The 13,155-nt window shown below is 45.9% G+C and overlaps 2 protein-coding genes across 2 annotated transcripts in view; one reads left to right on the forward strand and one right to left on the reverse strand.

The window, feature by feature from the left end:
- The window catches only part of LOC126541611 (uncharacterized), a 113,404-nt gene that overhangs the window by 73,857 nt on the left and 26,392 nt on the right, over positions 1-13,155 (reverse strand). The window lies entirely within an intron of this gene.
- LOC126541609 (chitinase-3-like protein 1) overlaps positions 926-13,155 on the forward strand; it is a 29,035-nt gene continuing 16,805 nt past the window's right edge. Inside the window, exons 1-2 of the mRNA XM_050188454.3 lie at positions 926-1,016; positions 10,907-11,031. Coding sequence (XP_050044411.2) covers positions 10,926-11,031 — 106 coding nt within the window. The 5' untranslated portion in view covers positions 926-1,016; positions 10,907-10,925. The remainder of the gene's footprint in view (positions 1,017-10,906; positions 11,032-13,155) is intronic.

Genomic DNA, 13,155 nt, shown 5'->3' on the forward strand with positions numbered 1-13,155 from the left:
CTGTCTTTGTTTTGCAAATCATGGCGTGGATGCTAGAAGCGCTTACGCATGCATGTAGCTGGGAGCGTTACATTGGCGACGGAAAATGTCGTTACATATAAATAGATTAACAATACGCTGTGGCAGATGTGTCGGTATCGAACCTCTACCTATTTCAAGATCGAGAAATCGGGCACCTACGAGCGCCAAAAGTTGTTAGTGCGCCGCGAGACGCGGCACGCGGTGCGTATGTGTCGCTCTGAAAGCTGACTGTTCTCGCACTGCGCAGTATAGCAGTGTCGTGCAAAGGTTGTCTGTATATCCACGTAATTGAGAGCGGAGTGAATGCGCGTAACATTACGTGGGGGGGGGGGGGGGGGGGGGGAGTTCTAAAGTTTTTGAAAGTATAGATGCGGAGCAAAAGGGCATACCGAAAGCAATCCGAAGGTAATCAATGATGAATCAAAGATATAGAAGTGTATAGTCGGAACCGAATCAGTAAGTCATCGAAGGTATATGAGTTGAGAGAGGGCCACCTTCTTTTACACCGGCTCTCGGAGAATACAAACGGGAGAGGTAGGAATGTTAGCCGGTAAAGTTCCGTGGCTGCTCTACCTCAGGGAAGAAGGAACGAGGGTACGGCAGTACGAGAGAGAGGAGGAAGGAGGGAGAGAGAGAAAGCGGAACTCTTCGGTGCGCAAGGGCGCGCAGTTAAGGAATGCGTCACGTATACTGACGGACGCAAAGGTCAATTTATTTTCAAGGAACGCGCGCACAATAGCGATTTCAGAGCATTGTCCGCTGACGAACGGCAAGGTCCGGGCTCTGATATCTTGCACGTAGACAATGACAGGTTGCACAACCACGCCGAAACGATGGAAAACGAGTGTCTCAGTTCACGATAGGCAGGGAAGTAAGAGTATAATGTTATCAGTGGTCTCGTTGCAACCACATAAGGCGCGCTCTCTGCACTGTCAGCCGTTACACGAGGAGAACGGAGTGGACCTTAGCGAGTGCAGCGCCCACAGCCTACAGAAGTAAGTTGCATCGCGTCGCATATAGGGAGCACTGTGAGAGGGCGCACGAATATTCCAAAAAAAGAGTACTAGCCTTTCTAAAGAGTCTGCTCATTCTAGAACATGGTATGCATACTATATAGCGACGAAGCCGAATTATTTGTGTCGTCAATGCGTGTCCCTTTGGCGATCAGTAAAGGTACGAAACCGGGCAAGCCCCAGATAAAGCGTAGAGATTTATTCCCTCGGGGAGCAAAATCGTAGTGGAGCTCCCCAGCATCCTCTTGTGTGCGGTCTTAAGCCGCAATCGATCAAACAGCTAGGTAGGATCGCCGTCCGATTCGATTACTTAAATTATAACGAACATTTTGTTACGGCGACGTAAAATTCTTGTCCTGACTACAAGCGAACTTGACGACGATCGACCTTTTCATGTTCTAGCAATACCCGTGCATAATACCCTAGCCATACCGCGAACGAACGCTACTTCTCGTGTATAAATGCGAATAAATGAAAATAAATGCTTTTGCTACGAATGAGCAACCCACTCGAACGAGGAATGGTCTCGGTAGGCAAGAAAAACAAGCGTTTGCATGCGCACTATATACAGACCTTGCGCTTCTTAGGTCCCGTTATCCCAGTGCCAACCAGCAAAATGCTAGGTTAGGTTAGGTTAGGTTAGGTTAGGTTAGCCTATAGCTTAGCGTAGGTCACGTTAGGTCAACGCACAAGAACACAGGCGCAGCCGAATGTGCGCACCATCGGTCGTCTAACATTACCTGTGGCTCGCACATGTGGATTAATTGGACGTCGTTTAGGATCACACACGTGTACACGAGAAAGGAAACTTGTGATTGCAGCGTATTCCAGGGCGCGCCATTAACCCGAATATGCGATCGGAATACTCGAACAGTGCGGAAGTCTGCGCTTCCATGGGCAATCCCCATACGGCGCACCACCGTCACGCATTCTGTGAGACGACGGAATAAATCGTGTGGCAGATCGCAGGAAGAAAAAAAAAAAAAAGGCGGGCGTACGTCGCGGTGAGAAACGAGTCGCCGTCGCTTCGGAACCGGAAGGGCTCCCAAAATGGCGCAGATAAAGTTTAGCGGGACGGCTGGCGAGTTGGCGCCCGGCGAGAGACGCGTAACGTCCTCGGTGCATACACGGTCACGGCCGCGCGCATCCGAAATGAGCTCAGTGTTCTACTGGCCGTGAAAAAAAAAAGAAAGATGCCTCCAGAAGCCGCGTGCCTCGGGCTAAGTGCGTGCACGTGTCCGCGATGCGAACAGGTGGTACGGGAACGAGAACTCCTTGCTGCTCTTGCATGCCGCCGCACTACTTCTTATGCTACGCGCAGGAGCGCGACTCGACATGTCGCGGTTACGTCGCGTCTCTTCACGGGTCGGCATTGCGTGGGCGCTTATTAAAATTCGAAGGTGCTCTTAAAGTCGACAATGTTTCTTTCTATTTCTGCATTTCCTTTTATTTTTTTCCTCATTGGAAAGTCTTTGATCGCTGTGCTACCCTTTTTAACGTGTAAATGTACTTACGTGTATGACTTTTACTAATGGCACATTGATGCGTTTGTATAGCATTACATTTATTAACGCAGTATTTATGTAGCCCGCCGCCCCTTTTGTAATATCCTCCACCGATAGGCTCTCTAAGGTAATGAAATGGAAGGTGTTGTCTGCGGCACAATACAGAGACAGCACAGCAATAGATGTAAACAACTTTACCAAGCACGCTCGACGCACCAAGAGACCATCGGGAGGTTCGCTGGTGTGTTACGACAGGCAGGGCCGGATCGTCGGGTGTCGTTTGTTTGTAAGGGTGGCGGCGTGCATGAGTCACCCGGGAGGGGGGGGGGGGGGAAGGTTGCTAGTGTTTATAAGGGGAGTGTCTGTGTAGGGTAGCATTCCTATAGAGTATATACGTGGGTACAATAAGCGACCGCCGACAAATGTAGGCCACTATTTGTACTGTCTAATAGCAGGGTGCAGTGGGCGATCACCGGCACCGGCCTCTAGCGTATCGATGAACTCGGTGGGACCACTGAAAAAAAGCATATTTCGTTGAATTTCGCTACAGCTAAGTGCTGTTGGAAATTTCGTGCAGAATAGCGCATGGAACCTGCCTCTTTTGCCAGTGATAGAGAGAAGTGTGTCGTATACATGGCGAGCCCAGAGCTACCGTACGCGCTCATAAACGTAGGTGCTCTGTTCGAGAAACTCTCTAACTCGAAAGCAACCTGCCCATGTGCCCACACAAACACGTCTGCCACAGGCTGCATGTACACGAACGCTGCAAAGATTGTCCGCCGCAGCTAAACCGCCTTGCTTGAAATCTGGCGATTCGGCAAAGCCCACGTAACGTTTATGCATCCACTCTCGTGCGCCCGATGTCACCACGAAACAAATGTCTTGTAGCTGTCTGTGCTTGGTGAGTCCCAGCAGACGGCATCAAGGCTGCTCTGGCGTTTTTTTTTTTTGTTTTTTTGTTTTCGAGGGTGTCCAAAGATCGAAAAGTCGCATATTAAATGGAATCACTTGTTTTCTTCAGAAAGGAAAGGGCACCTAATCCCTCATTCCCACCATGAACCTTCCGTCGCTTGCGCTCCTATGCCCATATTACGTATCTTTCTTTCTTTCTTTATTTGTTTCCATTGCTAAAATACAATGACGGGGGCTAAGATAAAAGCTGCAATGAGGCAGCTTGAGGTGCCCTTAGCCCCCGTGTTACATGGTGGCAGTGAGTAGCGCAATCGACCGTACGCAAAGAACATTACATATAAATATTAATTACAATCATCAATCAATTCAAGAGAATTTTCTATAACGGAACAAACAAAAAGAAACAAAGAAATGAGATAAGGGCAAATAAAAGCAATGCAGATAGTACGAACCACCACATTACATACACTTGGCAATACGTGAATAAAAGTGAAAATCGCGTACACTTGACGATGCATAATTAAAGGTGAAGAGATACGATGGTCGATTAATATTGTAATAATTAAGAGAAAGAAAAGGACAAGCAAAAATTATGTCATTACAAACATTTAACAAGACACACATGTGAATACAAGTGAAAAAGAAATTACGCTTGATTCATTATTTAGGAGAAGGTTCTGATAAGTAACGACAGTTCTGAACGTGTTATGTTAATGATGTCAATGCCAGCGTCATGTAATGAATTAAGCAGTCTGGGTAATTTATTTTTCGTCATTTGGAAACCGTAGTTGGTTCTTGAGGGGGGTATAGACCAATATTCTCCGTGACGGGTGATATAGGTAGTTGTATTTCTTTGCAGACAAGCAATTTCATTAGATACGCTGTTTTCAGAGTTTGAGTTTGAGTGCCATATACGAAGGAGAGAGCGGTTGTATAGAGAGTAGATTGTAGGTATGTTGTATTGTTTGAAGAGGTGCTCACTGTGACTGTGATATGGCACGTTTGCAATGATACGTACGATCTTTTTCTGTAGTAAGTGTATTTTCCTGAGGTTAGTTTCAGTTGTTGTGCCCCACACACGGTGTGTATAATTAATGTGTGATGCAAATAGTGAGTGGTAAATTAATATTTTTACGGATGTTGGTAGACGATATCTATTCTTATTTAGCATTCCTGTGATACGGCTAAGCTTTTGTACTACAGAGTCTACTTGTCGATCCCAGTTTAGCGTACTAGAGAAGTATGTACCTAATACTTTCATTTCATTTACTATTTCTATGCTCCCATTGTTCATCTCTAAAGTGTGGCTTTGTGGAATCTTTGTGCCTTTCGCATAAAAGATTACGGCTTTGGTCTTATTTGAATTTAATTTTAGATAATTTTCTATGGACCATGAGGATATGTTCTGGAGAAACTCGTTTGCGCTGTTTATTAAACTAGTATAGGATGCCGATGAAATAAACACACTAGTATCGTCTGCATATATGATAAATTTTGCCTTGGGATAGATCAGAACAATATCGTTTACATATAAGTTAAAAAGCAGCGGTCCAAGAATGCTTCCTTGTGGGACTCCTGTTTTTATTTCTCCAGAAAACGATTATGTGCACATATTGCCGTCTTTTTTCTAAATATGACTTAATTAACTGCAGTGGGAGGCCCCTGCACCATACGTATCAAGCTTTGTTAATAATAGATTATGGTTAATATGATCGAAGGCCTGAGTAAAGTCTATAAATATGCCTATTGTCAGTTGCTTCCTTTCAAAATTTTGCAGTATATGGTCTTTCTGGTGTAGTAGTGCTAACTTTGAAAGCCATACTGAGCCTTCGTTACAACGTGATATTTTTCACAGAAGGATATATTTCACAGAAATTCTTCGCATCCGTAACACCACCGGATTTCAAACGGATGATAAGGCATAAATGTCAACAATATATGATCAATACAGTGAACAAATATGGTGTGTGTGTGTGTGTGTGTGTGTGTGTGGGTGCGTGTGCGTGTGCGTGTGTGTGTGTGTGTTGTGTGTGTGCGTGCGTGCGTGCGTGCGTGCGCGGCGACCGCATTTCGATGAGGGCAAAATGCGAAAACCATAATCATATAAGATAATCGCACAATGAGATCTTGTTTTTTGCTCATAAAACCACTTAATTTAATTTCCATGGCGTCAGCGCCTCGTGATAAGTGGGTCGAGAGCGGGGGATGGTGAGAAAGAAAAAAAATGTTAGAATAAATTAATTGTCACGTTGCACCGGCCCTGAGCGAGTGCACAAAGCGATAGCATTGTTCATGGCGTCCTATCTTTCGATGATTATTTATTGATATTGTTTTGGTAGAACCAGCTCCATACGGAGCAGTGTGTTGGAGAGCATTTCAAAAGACAGCCACTGCTCTTTCTTCCACACGCCGTCGCTCTCAATACAATTACAATTATGGGGTTTTACGTGCCAAAACCACTTTCTGATTATGAGGCACGCCGTAGTGGGGGACTCCGGAAATTTCGACCACCTGGGGTTCTTTAACGTGCACCTAAATCTAAGTACACGGGTGTTTTCGCATTTCGCCCCCATCGAAATGCGGCCGCCGTGGCCGGGATTCGATCCCGCGACCTCGTGCTCAGCAGCCTAACACCATATAGCCTCTGAGCAACCACGGCGGGTAACCCGTCGCTCTCAACCAGACGTCGCCGAAGGCAGTTTTGATCTGCATAATGCTGTGGCACCTGAATTGGGACGGAATTAGCTCGGATAACAAGTTTGCCGCCAGCGGACGAGGACAGAGGGAAGGCGTCAAAGAGGTTCATTGAACAGCGGCACACACCCAGTGGAGCATAACCACGCGAACGGCCTACATTTTTATAATGCACTATCATTATGCATCGGTCCACCTATCTAAGAATGTACTAACTTCGGGATCGACGCACATTTTTAGATTACACTATCTTCGAGATCGGGTCAAATTTTTGGTTTAATATCTGTATAGCTACACAGCCGGAAAGAAGACTGGCCCGACAATGTCAAGAATGCGATTCGCATTAAAACCCTTGCGAACACGCATGTTTTGCATTATCAGTACTGGCCCACCATGCATCGCCTTTGATTAGACGGCTTTTTCTGTAGAGCATTTCAATCGCATCAATAAACTGAAACTGAAACTGCGTCCAAGATCGGTCAACGTTACAAACCTAAATAGAGAGGCCCGTGTCCACCACCACATGCACAAGAATCAGGACCGGCAAACCCACGCCTTATAGTTCCCCGTCTTATAACGCATCGACGCCTTCAACTTTGGACCCGTCGAATGATCTGTGCAATGCTAACGCAATCCTAGCACACACAGTACCGTGGCATTTCACGGTCGTAGAAGTACGGCAGTTATGGCGATGCAACTAGCCCACCGTTTTGTGTTACTGATCGCCCCGATGGCTTGAAGGGACAGTGAAGAGAAAAACTATAGACTTTTAGATTGGGAGGTCGTCTTTTCAAAACCGTTTTACGTGCGTTTGGCAGAATATGGTTTATTACTAAATGAATATAGATAAAGGCAACGAATTCATTTCTTGGTTTTAGAGGGCAACAGCAGCGACGATGTTGATATATATATATATATATATATATATATATATATATATATATATATATATATATATATATATATATATATATATATATATATATATATATATATATATATATATATATATATATATATATATATATATATATAAGGTAATTAACCGGCATAGCCGAAACACCATTTCAGATAAGATAAAATTAAAACAATTTGTTCACAGTTATTTCTGGCCATGGAGATTATATTGGCACGAAGAAAACAGTGAAATGATAAATAATCTAAAATTAACTGGTAAGGTAATTAATCAATCGGTAAGTGTTTTGCCGAACTATCCACAATTGAAAACTCCCTCTGGCATATAAAAAACGCCAGAATGGAACCTGCATTAGGTTTCCAGCGCTTAAATCAGACCTTTTAGACATCAAATTCAACGTATCAAAAACGATAAGTTGGGTTTCCTGGGGTCAATTAGCGCCAAGCAAGCAGAGTATGATGTCGCGGGGAGTTGAGCGGAAATTTCAGGCCTCACCCGCCAGTTACTTTTGCCTCATTCCTGGTTTAATTATTCTGGGATATAAAGGCTGTGATACTGACATGTGCCACCTCAGAACTTTATGCGCCATCCTATAAAATTTTTTCGCGTCCTATCTCTTTACATTCATTTTGCCTTGTGCAGGGTAGCAAACCGCACTTTTTTCTGGTTAAGCTCCCATACCTTTCTTTCGTTTCTCTCTCTCTCCGATCAAGGAAATATTTCTTTTCCCAAAAATTTAGGATAATAATAATAATAATAATAATAATAATAATAATAATAATAATAATCAGCCTGGTTACGCCCACTGTAGGGCAAAGGCCTCTCCCATACGTTTCCAACTACCCCGGTCATGTACTAATTGTGGCCATGTTGTTCCTGCAAACTTCTTAATCTCATCCACCCACCTAACTTCCTGCCGCCCCCTGCTACACTTCCCTTCCCTTGGAATCCAGTCCGTAACCCTTAATGGCGATCGGTTATCTTCCCTCCTCATTACATGTCCTGCCCATGCCTATTTCTTTTTCTTAATTTCAACTAAGATGTCATTAACTCGCGTTTGTTCCCTCACCCAATCTGCTCTTTTCTTATCCCTTAACGTTACACCCATCATTCTTCGTTCCATAGCTCGTTGCGTCGTCCTCAATTTAAGTAGAACCCTTTTCGCAAGGCTCCAGGTTTCTGCCCCGTACACACCACTGGTAAGACACACCTCCTATATGAATTCAACATTTAGGGTAGCCAACCGGAAACGACCTTGGTTAGCCTCCTTGCATTTCCTTCCTCTTCATCTCTATATCCTCTAGACGTAAGACTGACCTGTTTGCAATTACATAAGCGTAATCTATCGATCTATATTAACTTAATATTTCTGTTCAGTGTCCTATTAACCATGAAAACACCGCAGCAGGCGCCGCGAGGCAAGATTGACCTATTTGCTATTACAGGAGCGTAATCGATCGCATCTAGGTGAACTTAATATTTCTCTTCAGTGTGCTATTGACCATGAAAGTACTGGAACAGGCCCTGTACCATAAAGCATCTTCAGGTCGTGGGCGAAGTTACAGCATCTGTAAATTTTATTACCGAGCGAGCGACAAGTCCTTTAGGGGCGGAAGACAAAAACAGAGGATGTTGCTGATAGTTGCTGGAACGCACCGCACTGCGCTTGACCACACGATGCAACTCACGGTTAAAAAGAGAGCAATAATAAAACAGGAGTCTCTTGCAGATCAACCGATCTGTACCTCCATTAGCTCGTTAGTGTTTCCCCAGCAGTAAACGAAGCCGGGCTTGACAAGGATCGTATATATATCCTTCCGGTTCTGGCAGCCGCGTTCAGGAAACGGACGCTCCAAACGCACCTCCTCGCCGACATTTAGTTCTATTTCTTTCTTTCTTTCTTTCTTTCTTTCTTTCTTTCTTTCTTTCTTTCTTTCTTTCTTTTAGCCTGTCGAGTGGATCCCTCGGTCGACGAGGGCATACACACTCCCGAGTCTGTGGGGCGGGCCCATTACAACTCCTGCGCGCAAATATATGTGTACGTATATACACAGGCGGTACTGGGGCCGCACTGCGGCGGAGTGTTTGGCTGCATTTGTTCCCTCGTCCTTTTTTCTCGAGTCTTGTTTTCGTTTCTGTGTACCCTGTTTTGTTCTTCCCGCCGTGTCTTCCCCACAACCGCGCTCGCTGTAGCTTCCCCGCGTGCACGCGAGCGCGTGCGTGCGTGCGTATGAGGTAGGCCGCGATGTCTCGGTTGTCTGACCGGATAAGCGCTTGCCCCAATGTCGGCGGCCACTCCTCCTGCGAGTCATAAGGGGGTAACGGCTTACAAGCCCGCAAAGCGGTGAGGAAGGGCGCGTAGCTTTCTGTCTTGTCGTGCGGTAAACAGGTCCGCAACCCTTTCGGCGCCCTCCGCAGAGAGCGCGACACGTAAGAGGCTGCAGGCGCAGTGTTTGCATCGGGAGAGGGAGACGGGCTTGAAGTGCGCTATAAATGTGAACTTACGCACCAACCGTCTTCAACACGCGTTCTTGTCACAGGCAGCGGGTGACTGTATACCACCAAAGCCCGCAGCCCGCCCACCGAAACGGTGCTCGAGGCGGTCTTCGTCCCAGTCTTGCGCAGTGGACGTTCTCTGAACAGGCCTCCTCAGTAGTTCCTGTTGTATCCGTACAGGTGCTTTAGGGGCTCCCCTACTAGTCGACTTCGCACTTGGATTAAGTTCTGAACGGCGCTGTTCACGACGCCGCTGCTGCTGGTGTAGAAAGACCGCAGAGCAAAGCTTTCGAACGAGGTAAGTGTTCGCAAGAGGCAATTTGGGGGCTACGGTCTCTCGCAATTCCGGAGGAACGTTACAGAGCCGGTATACCAATTGAGGTCATGAAGCACGCGGATCATTAGAAAGCTGTTAAGGAAAAAAGTCACGGTCACGGGTCCGGTTGCCAGCCTTGGTGGTAGGCACTTCCAGTCGACTCATCAATGCGGACTGGGAAAAAAAAAAGGAAAGGGCAAAGATTGGAGCGGCGTAATACTGCGTAATTAAGTGCAATCCTTCGCGACAGCTGCAAGAGCAAAGGTTTGCTTGCCACTTACTCGGCCACTTACTCAGTTACTTATTAAGTACACGTATTGTTCCGCTATATATACTGTTGTGCCGGTGCGAACAGCCTCTGCATTAAGATTCTAGCGACAGCCGCTACTCCTGCCTGGCTAAAAAACTTGTCCTTACACCGCGGTAACATGTAGACCGCATGCGAGGTGTCTATAGTCTACTGGGTTACTAGGCATGCCTAATTTCATATTCTTCTCCTTTTGGCTCTACTCGAGCTGTTTGTTTCATCTGAGAAAATAGGTGAGCGGATAATTTCCACTTACTGAGAGATAGAGGGTATCCGGCCCCCTGGAGTATAGGCAAGGCCAGCGTTGTCAGTGTAATACAGGGCAGAGGATGCAGAGGCAACGGGAGCAGCTATTAATGCCGCCTCACGCGGATACATTCGCCCCCTATACGCGATAAACAGACCTCGAGGAAGTGACAAATAAAGACAGAAAGAAAGGAGGAAATATGACAAATGGAAGGAACAAGAAGACTCGGCGCGTTGGAGATGCTTGAAGGGAAGCCACTCAAGCGTGTACGCAGACGGGCGTGATGGCGCAACGACGGGCGTATTCATGCGAATACGAGGGGGTCGCTGCGAATCTGTGTCGTCCTCGCTTTCCGTACGCGCTGACGTGAGCTTCCCGCCGTGGAAACCGCGCGAAAACCGCGCGCCGCGCCGGAACTCGGAGACCTCTCCATTGGTGCTCCCCGCGCTGATCTCCGGGTGCTCTCGTCTCCACTGCAGGAATTCAAGTCAGCCCGAGATGCTGCCCGGCCTGCTGTTAGCCGCGCTGCTGGTGCTGATGGCGGCACCGGCACTGGCGACTCCTATCATGGGATACTCGTACGCCCATAGACCGCGCTACGCAGGTGAGCACACGCTATCAGTGTTTTTTCGGGTCACTAAAAGCATGCGTCCATTGCTACTCGTCTTGCTTCTAGCATTACAATGTGACGAGCACGGGATAGAGTAAATATCTGGACTAGCATTCACGCGCACAAAAAAAGAAAAGAAAAGAAAAGCTTTTACGTCAGAATTGTTCGTAAGAACAAATTCCAGCCGATCCTGATGGAGAACATAATATTTGCGAAGGGGGCCGGCCCATGGCAAAGATCTCAATTATCAACAAGACGCTTTGCGAAGGCCGCAAGTCCTTACGAACGAGAAGATTTGCGAATGTCGCGAAATTTGGCCCCTGAAGCTGAATTCAGAAGGCTTTTCGTTCGTAAGAGGTGTTAGTCAGTGGCCGACCTTCTTCGCCAATTTGTTCAATGTCAAGATTGGCTGGCACTTGCTTTTGTGAAGAGCTTTAGCGTAATAACTTCTTTTGTGAATGTGGGCACTGGGAACCAAGGCCGAATTCACAAAGCTTATCGTTCGTAAGAGCTGTTTGCCATTGACCGACTACTTTCGCCAATAATATGTCCAGCATCAGGAATATAGCTGAAAAAATTTACCCAGGAACAATTTTAGCGTAAATACTTTGTTGTGAAATCGCGCCGTTAGGAGCCGAATCCGCAAAACCTGTCGTTCGTAAATGTTATTTGCCACTGTCCGGCCACGTTTGCTAACAATTCTTTTACAAATTTTGTTTACTAATGACCTGTATATAGCTTTTGTTTTTCCCCACAAGCAGCAAGATAATGTATTCTTTAGTTAAATTTACTGTTGCTCAGCCCACGTTAGAAATCTTTGCTGAAGTACGTGGAAAAAGCTGTTTAGCACTAGCATACGTCATGCATGTTTTGCTTTGTTCTCGTGATTGCTTGCGTGCGTATTCCTTTATCTAATTCTTTGTCTGCATTTTCTATTCATTGTGCGTATCTTACATGGATAGCAGCACTTTTTGTATATATTGATTGATATATTTACTCGCACCCCTATAAAATTCCAGTGATATACTGACAGTAATTTCAAATAAAATAAAAAATAAAATAAAAATGATGTCCATGATCAGGATTGGTTGGAATTTGCTCTTACGAACAACTCCAGCGTAAGAGCTTTTACGTGCAATACAGGGCCCTGGGGTTGAATTCACAAAGCTTTTCGTTCGTAAGGGCTGTTTGACATTGGTCGATCGAGTTCGCGAACAACTCTAGCGTAAGGACTTTTTTGAGAATACGGCCTCTTAGTTGGTAAGTGAGCTCTGCCACTGGCCAGTCGCCTTCGCTTATAATATGTCCAGCATCCGGATTGGCCGAAATTTTCTCTTACGAACAATTCTAGCGTATGAGCTTGCTGTGACTCAGAGCCCACTTACGCCGTAGAACTGTTCGTAAGAGTATGTGCCAGCCAATCGTAACGTTGCATTATCGAAGGCGGCCGGCCAAGAGCAAACAACACTCACGAGCTAGAAGTCGTGTAATATCGGCCCCCTGTTTTGTAATTCGGAAGCGATGGTGGGCGCATGCGTGCGAATGAACCAGATTTGTGAGTTTTAAGAAGTCTTAGTTCAGCTGTAAAATGCCTTGGATCTGCTGCGCAGCTCGCCAAAAAAGTAGCTTGTCCCATGTTTAACTGTACTTGTGAGTGATCTCATTTACATTTACTCTGCTCGGACTGAGCTGGTGTAAACGCACACCCGTTTCGGGGAACTATAGAACTCTCAGAAATGAAGTTGCATATTGGTGCAGCGGTTGCTCTCACAAAACAAATTCTCAGCGCCCCCTTTGTTTAGGAAATATCGAGTCGAGTCATAGTCGTGGTTCAAGGCGGGCTCTGTGCAGGAAGACGGTCTGGCGGTCTCAGTGGCATGCGAATGGCGATCCATTGTCCAGTGCAGTCTACGCGCGTATTACTTATCTTTTGTGCCATTATACAGGCTTACTGACGTAAATCTGCCCTACGTAACAAAGCACTGCTGCTGGTGCATAAGAAAAAGAAAGTCTGGAAGGTCTCTCAGACTTCGTGTTTGTATATGCATACGTTCTGTAGGAGGGATGATGATTGACGCACTGCATATGGCTTTGAAACTAAACTGTTAGCTTCTCTTT

The sequence above is a fragment of the Dermacentor andersoni genome, chromosome 2 (genome assembly GCF_023375885.2).
Source record: "Dermacentor andersoni chromosome 2, qqDerAnde1_hic_scaffold, whole genome shotgun sequence".
Classification (NCBI taxonomy): Eukaryota; Metazoa; Arthropoda; class Arachnida; order Ixodida; family Ixodidae; genus Dermacentor; species Dermacentor andersoni.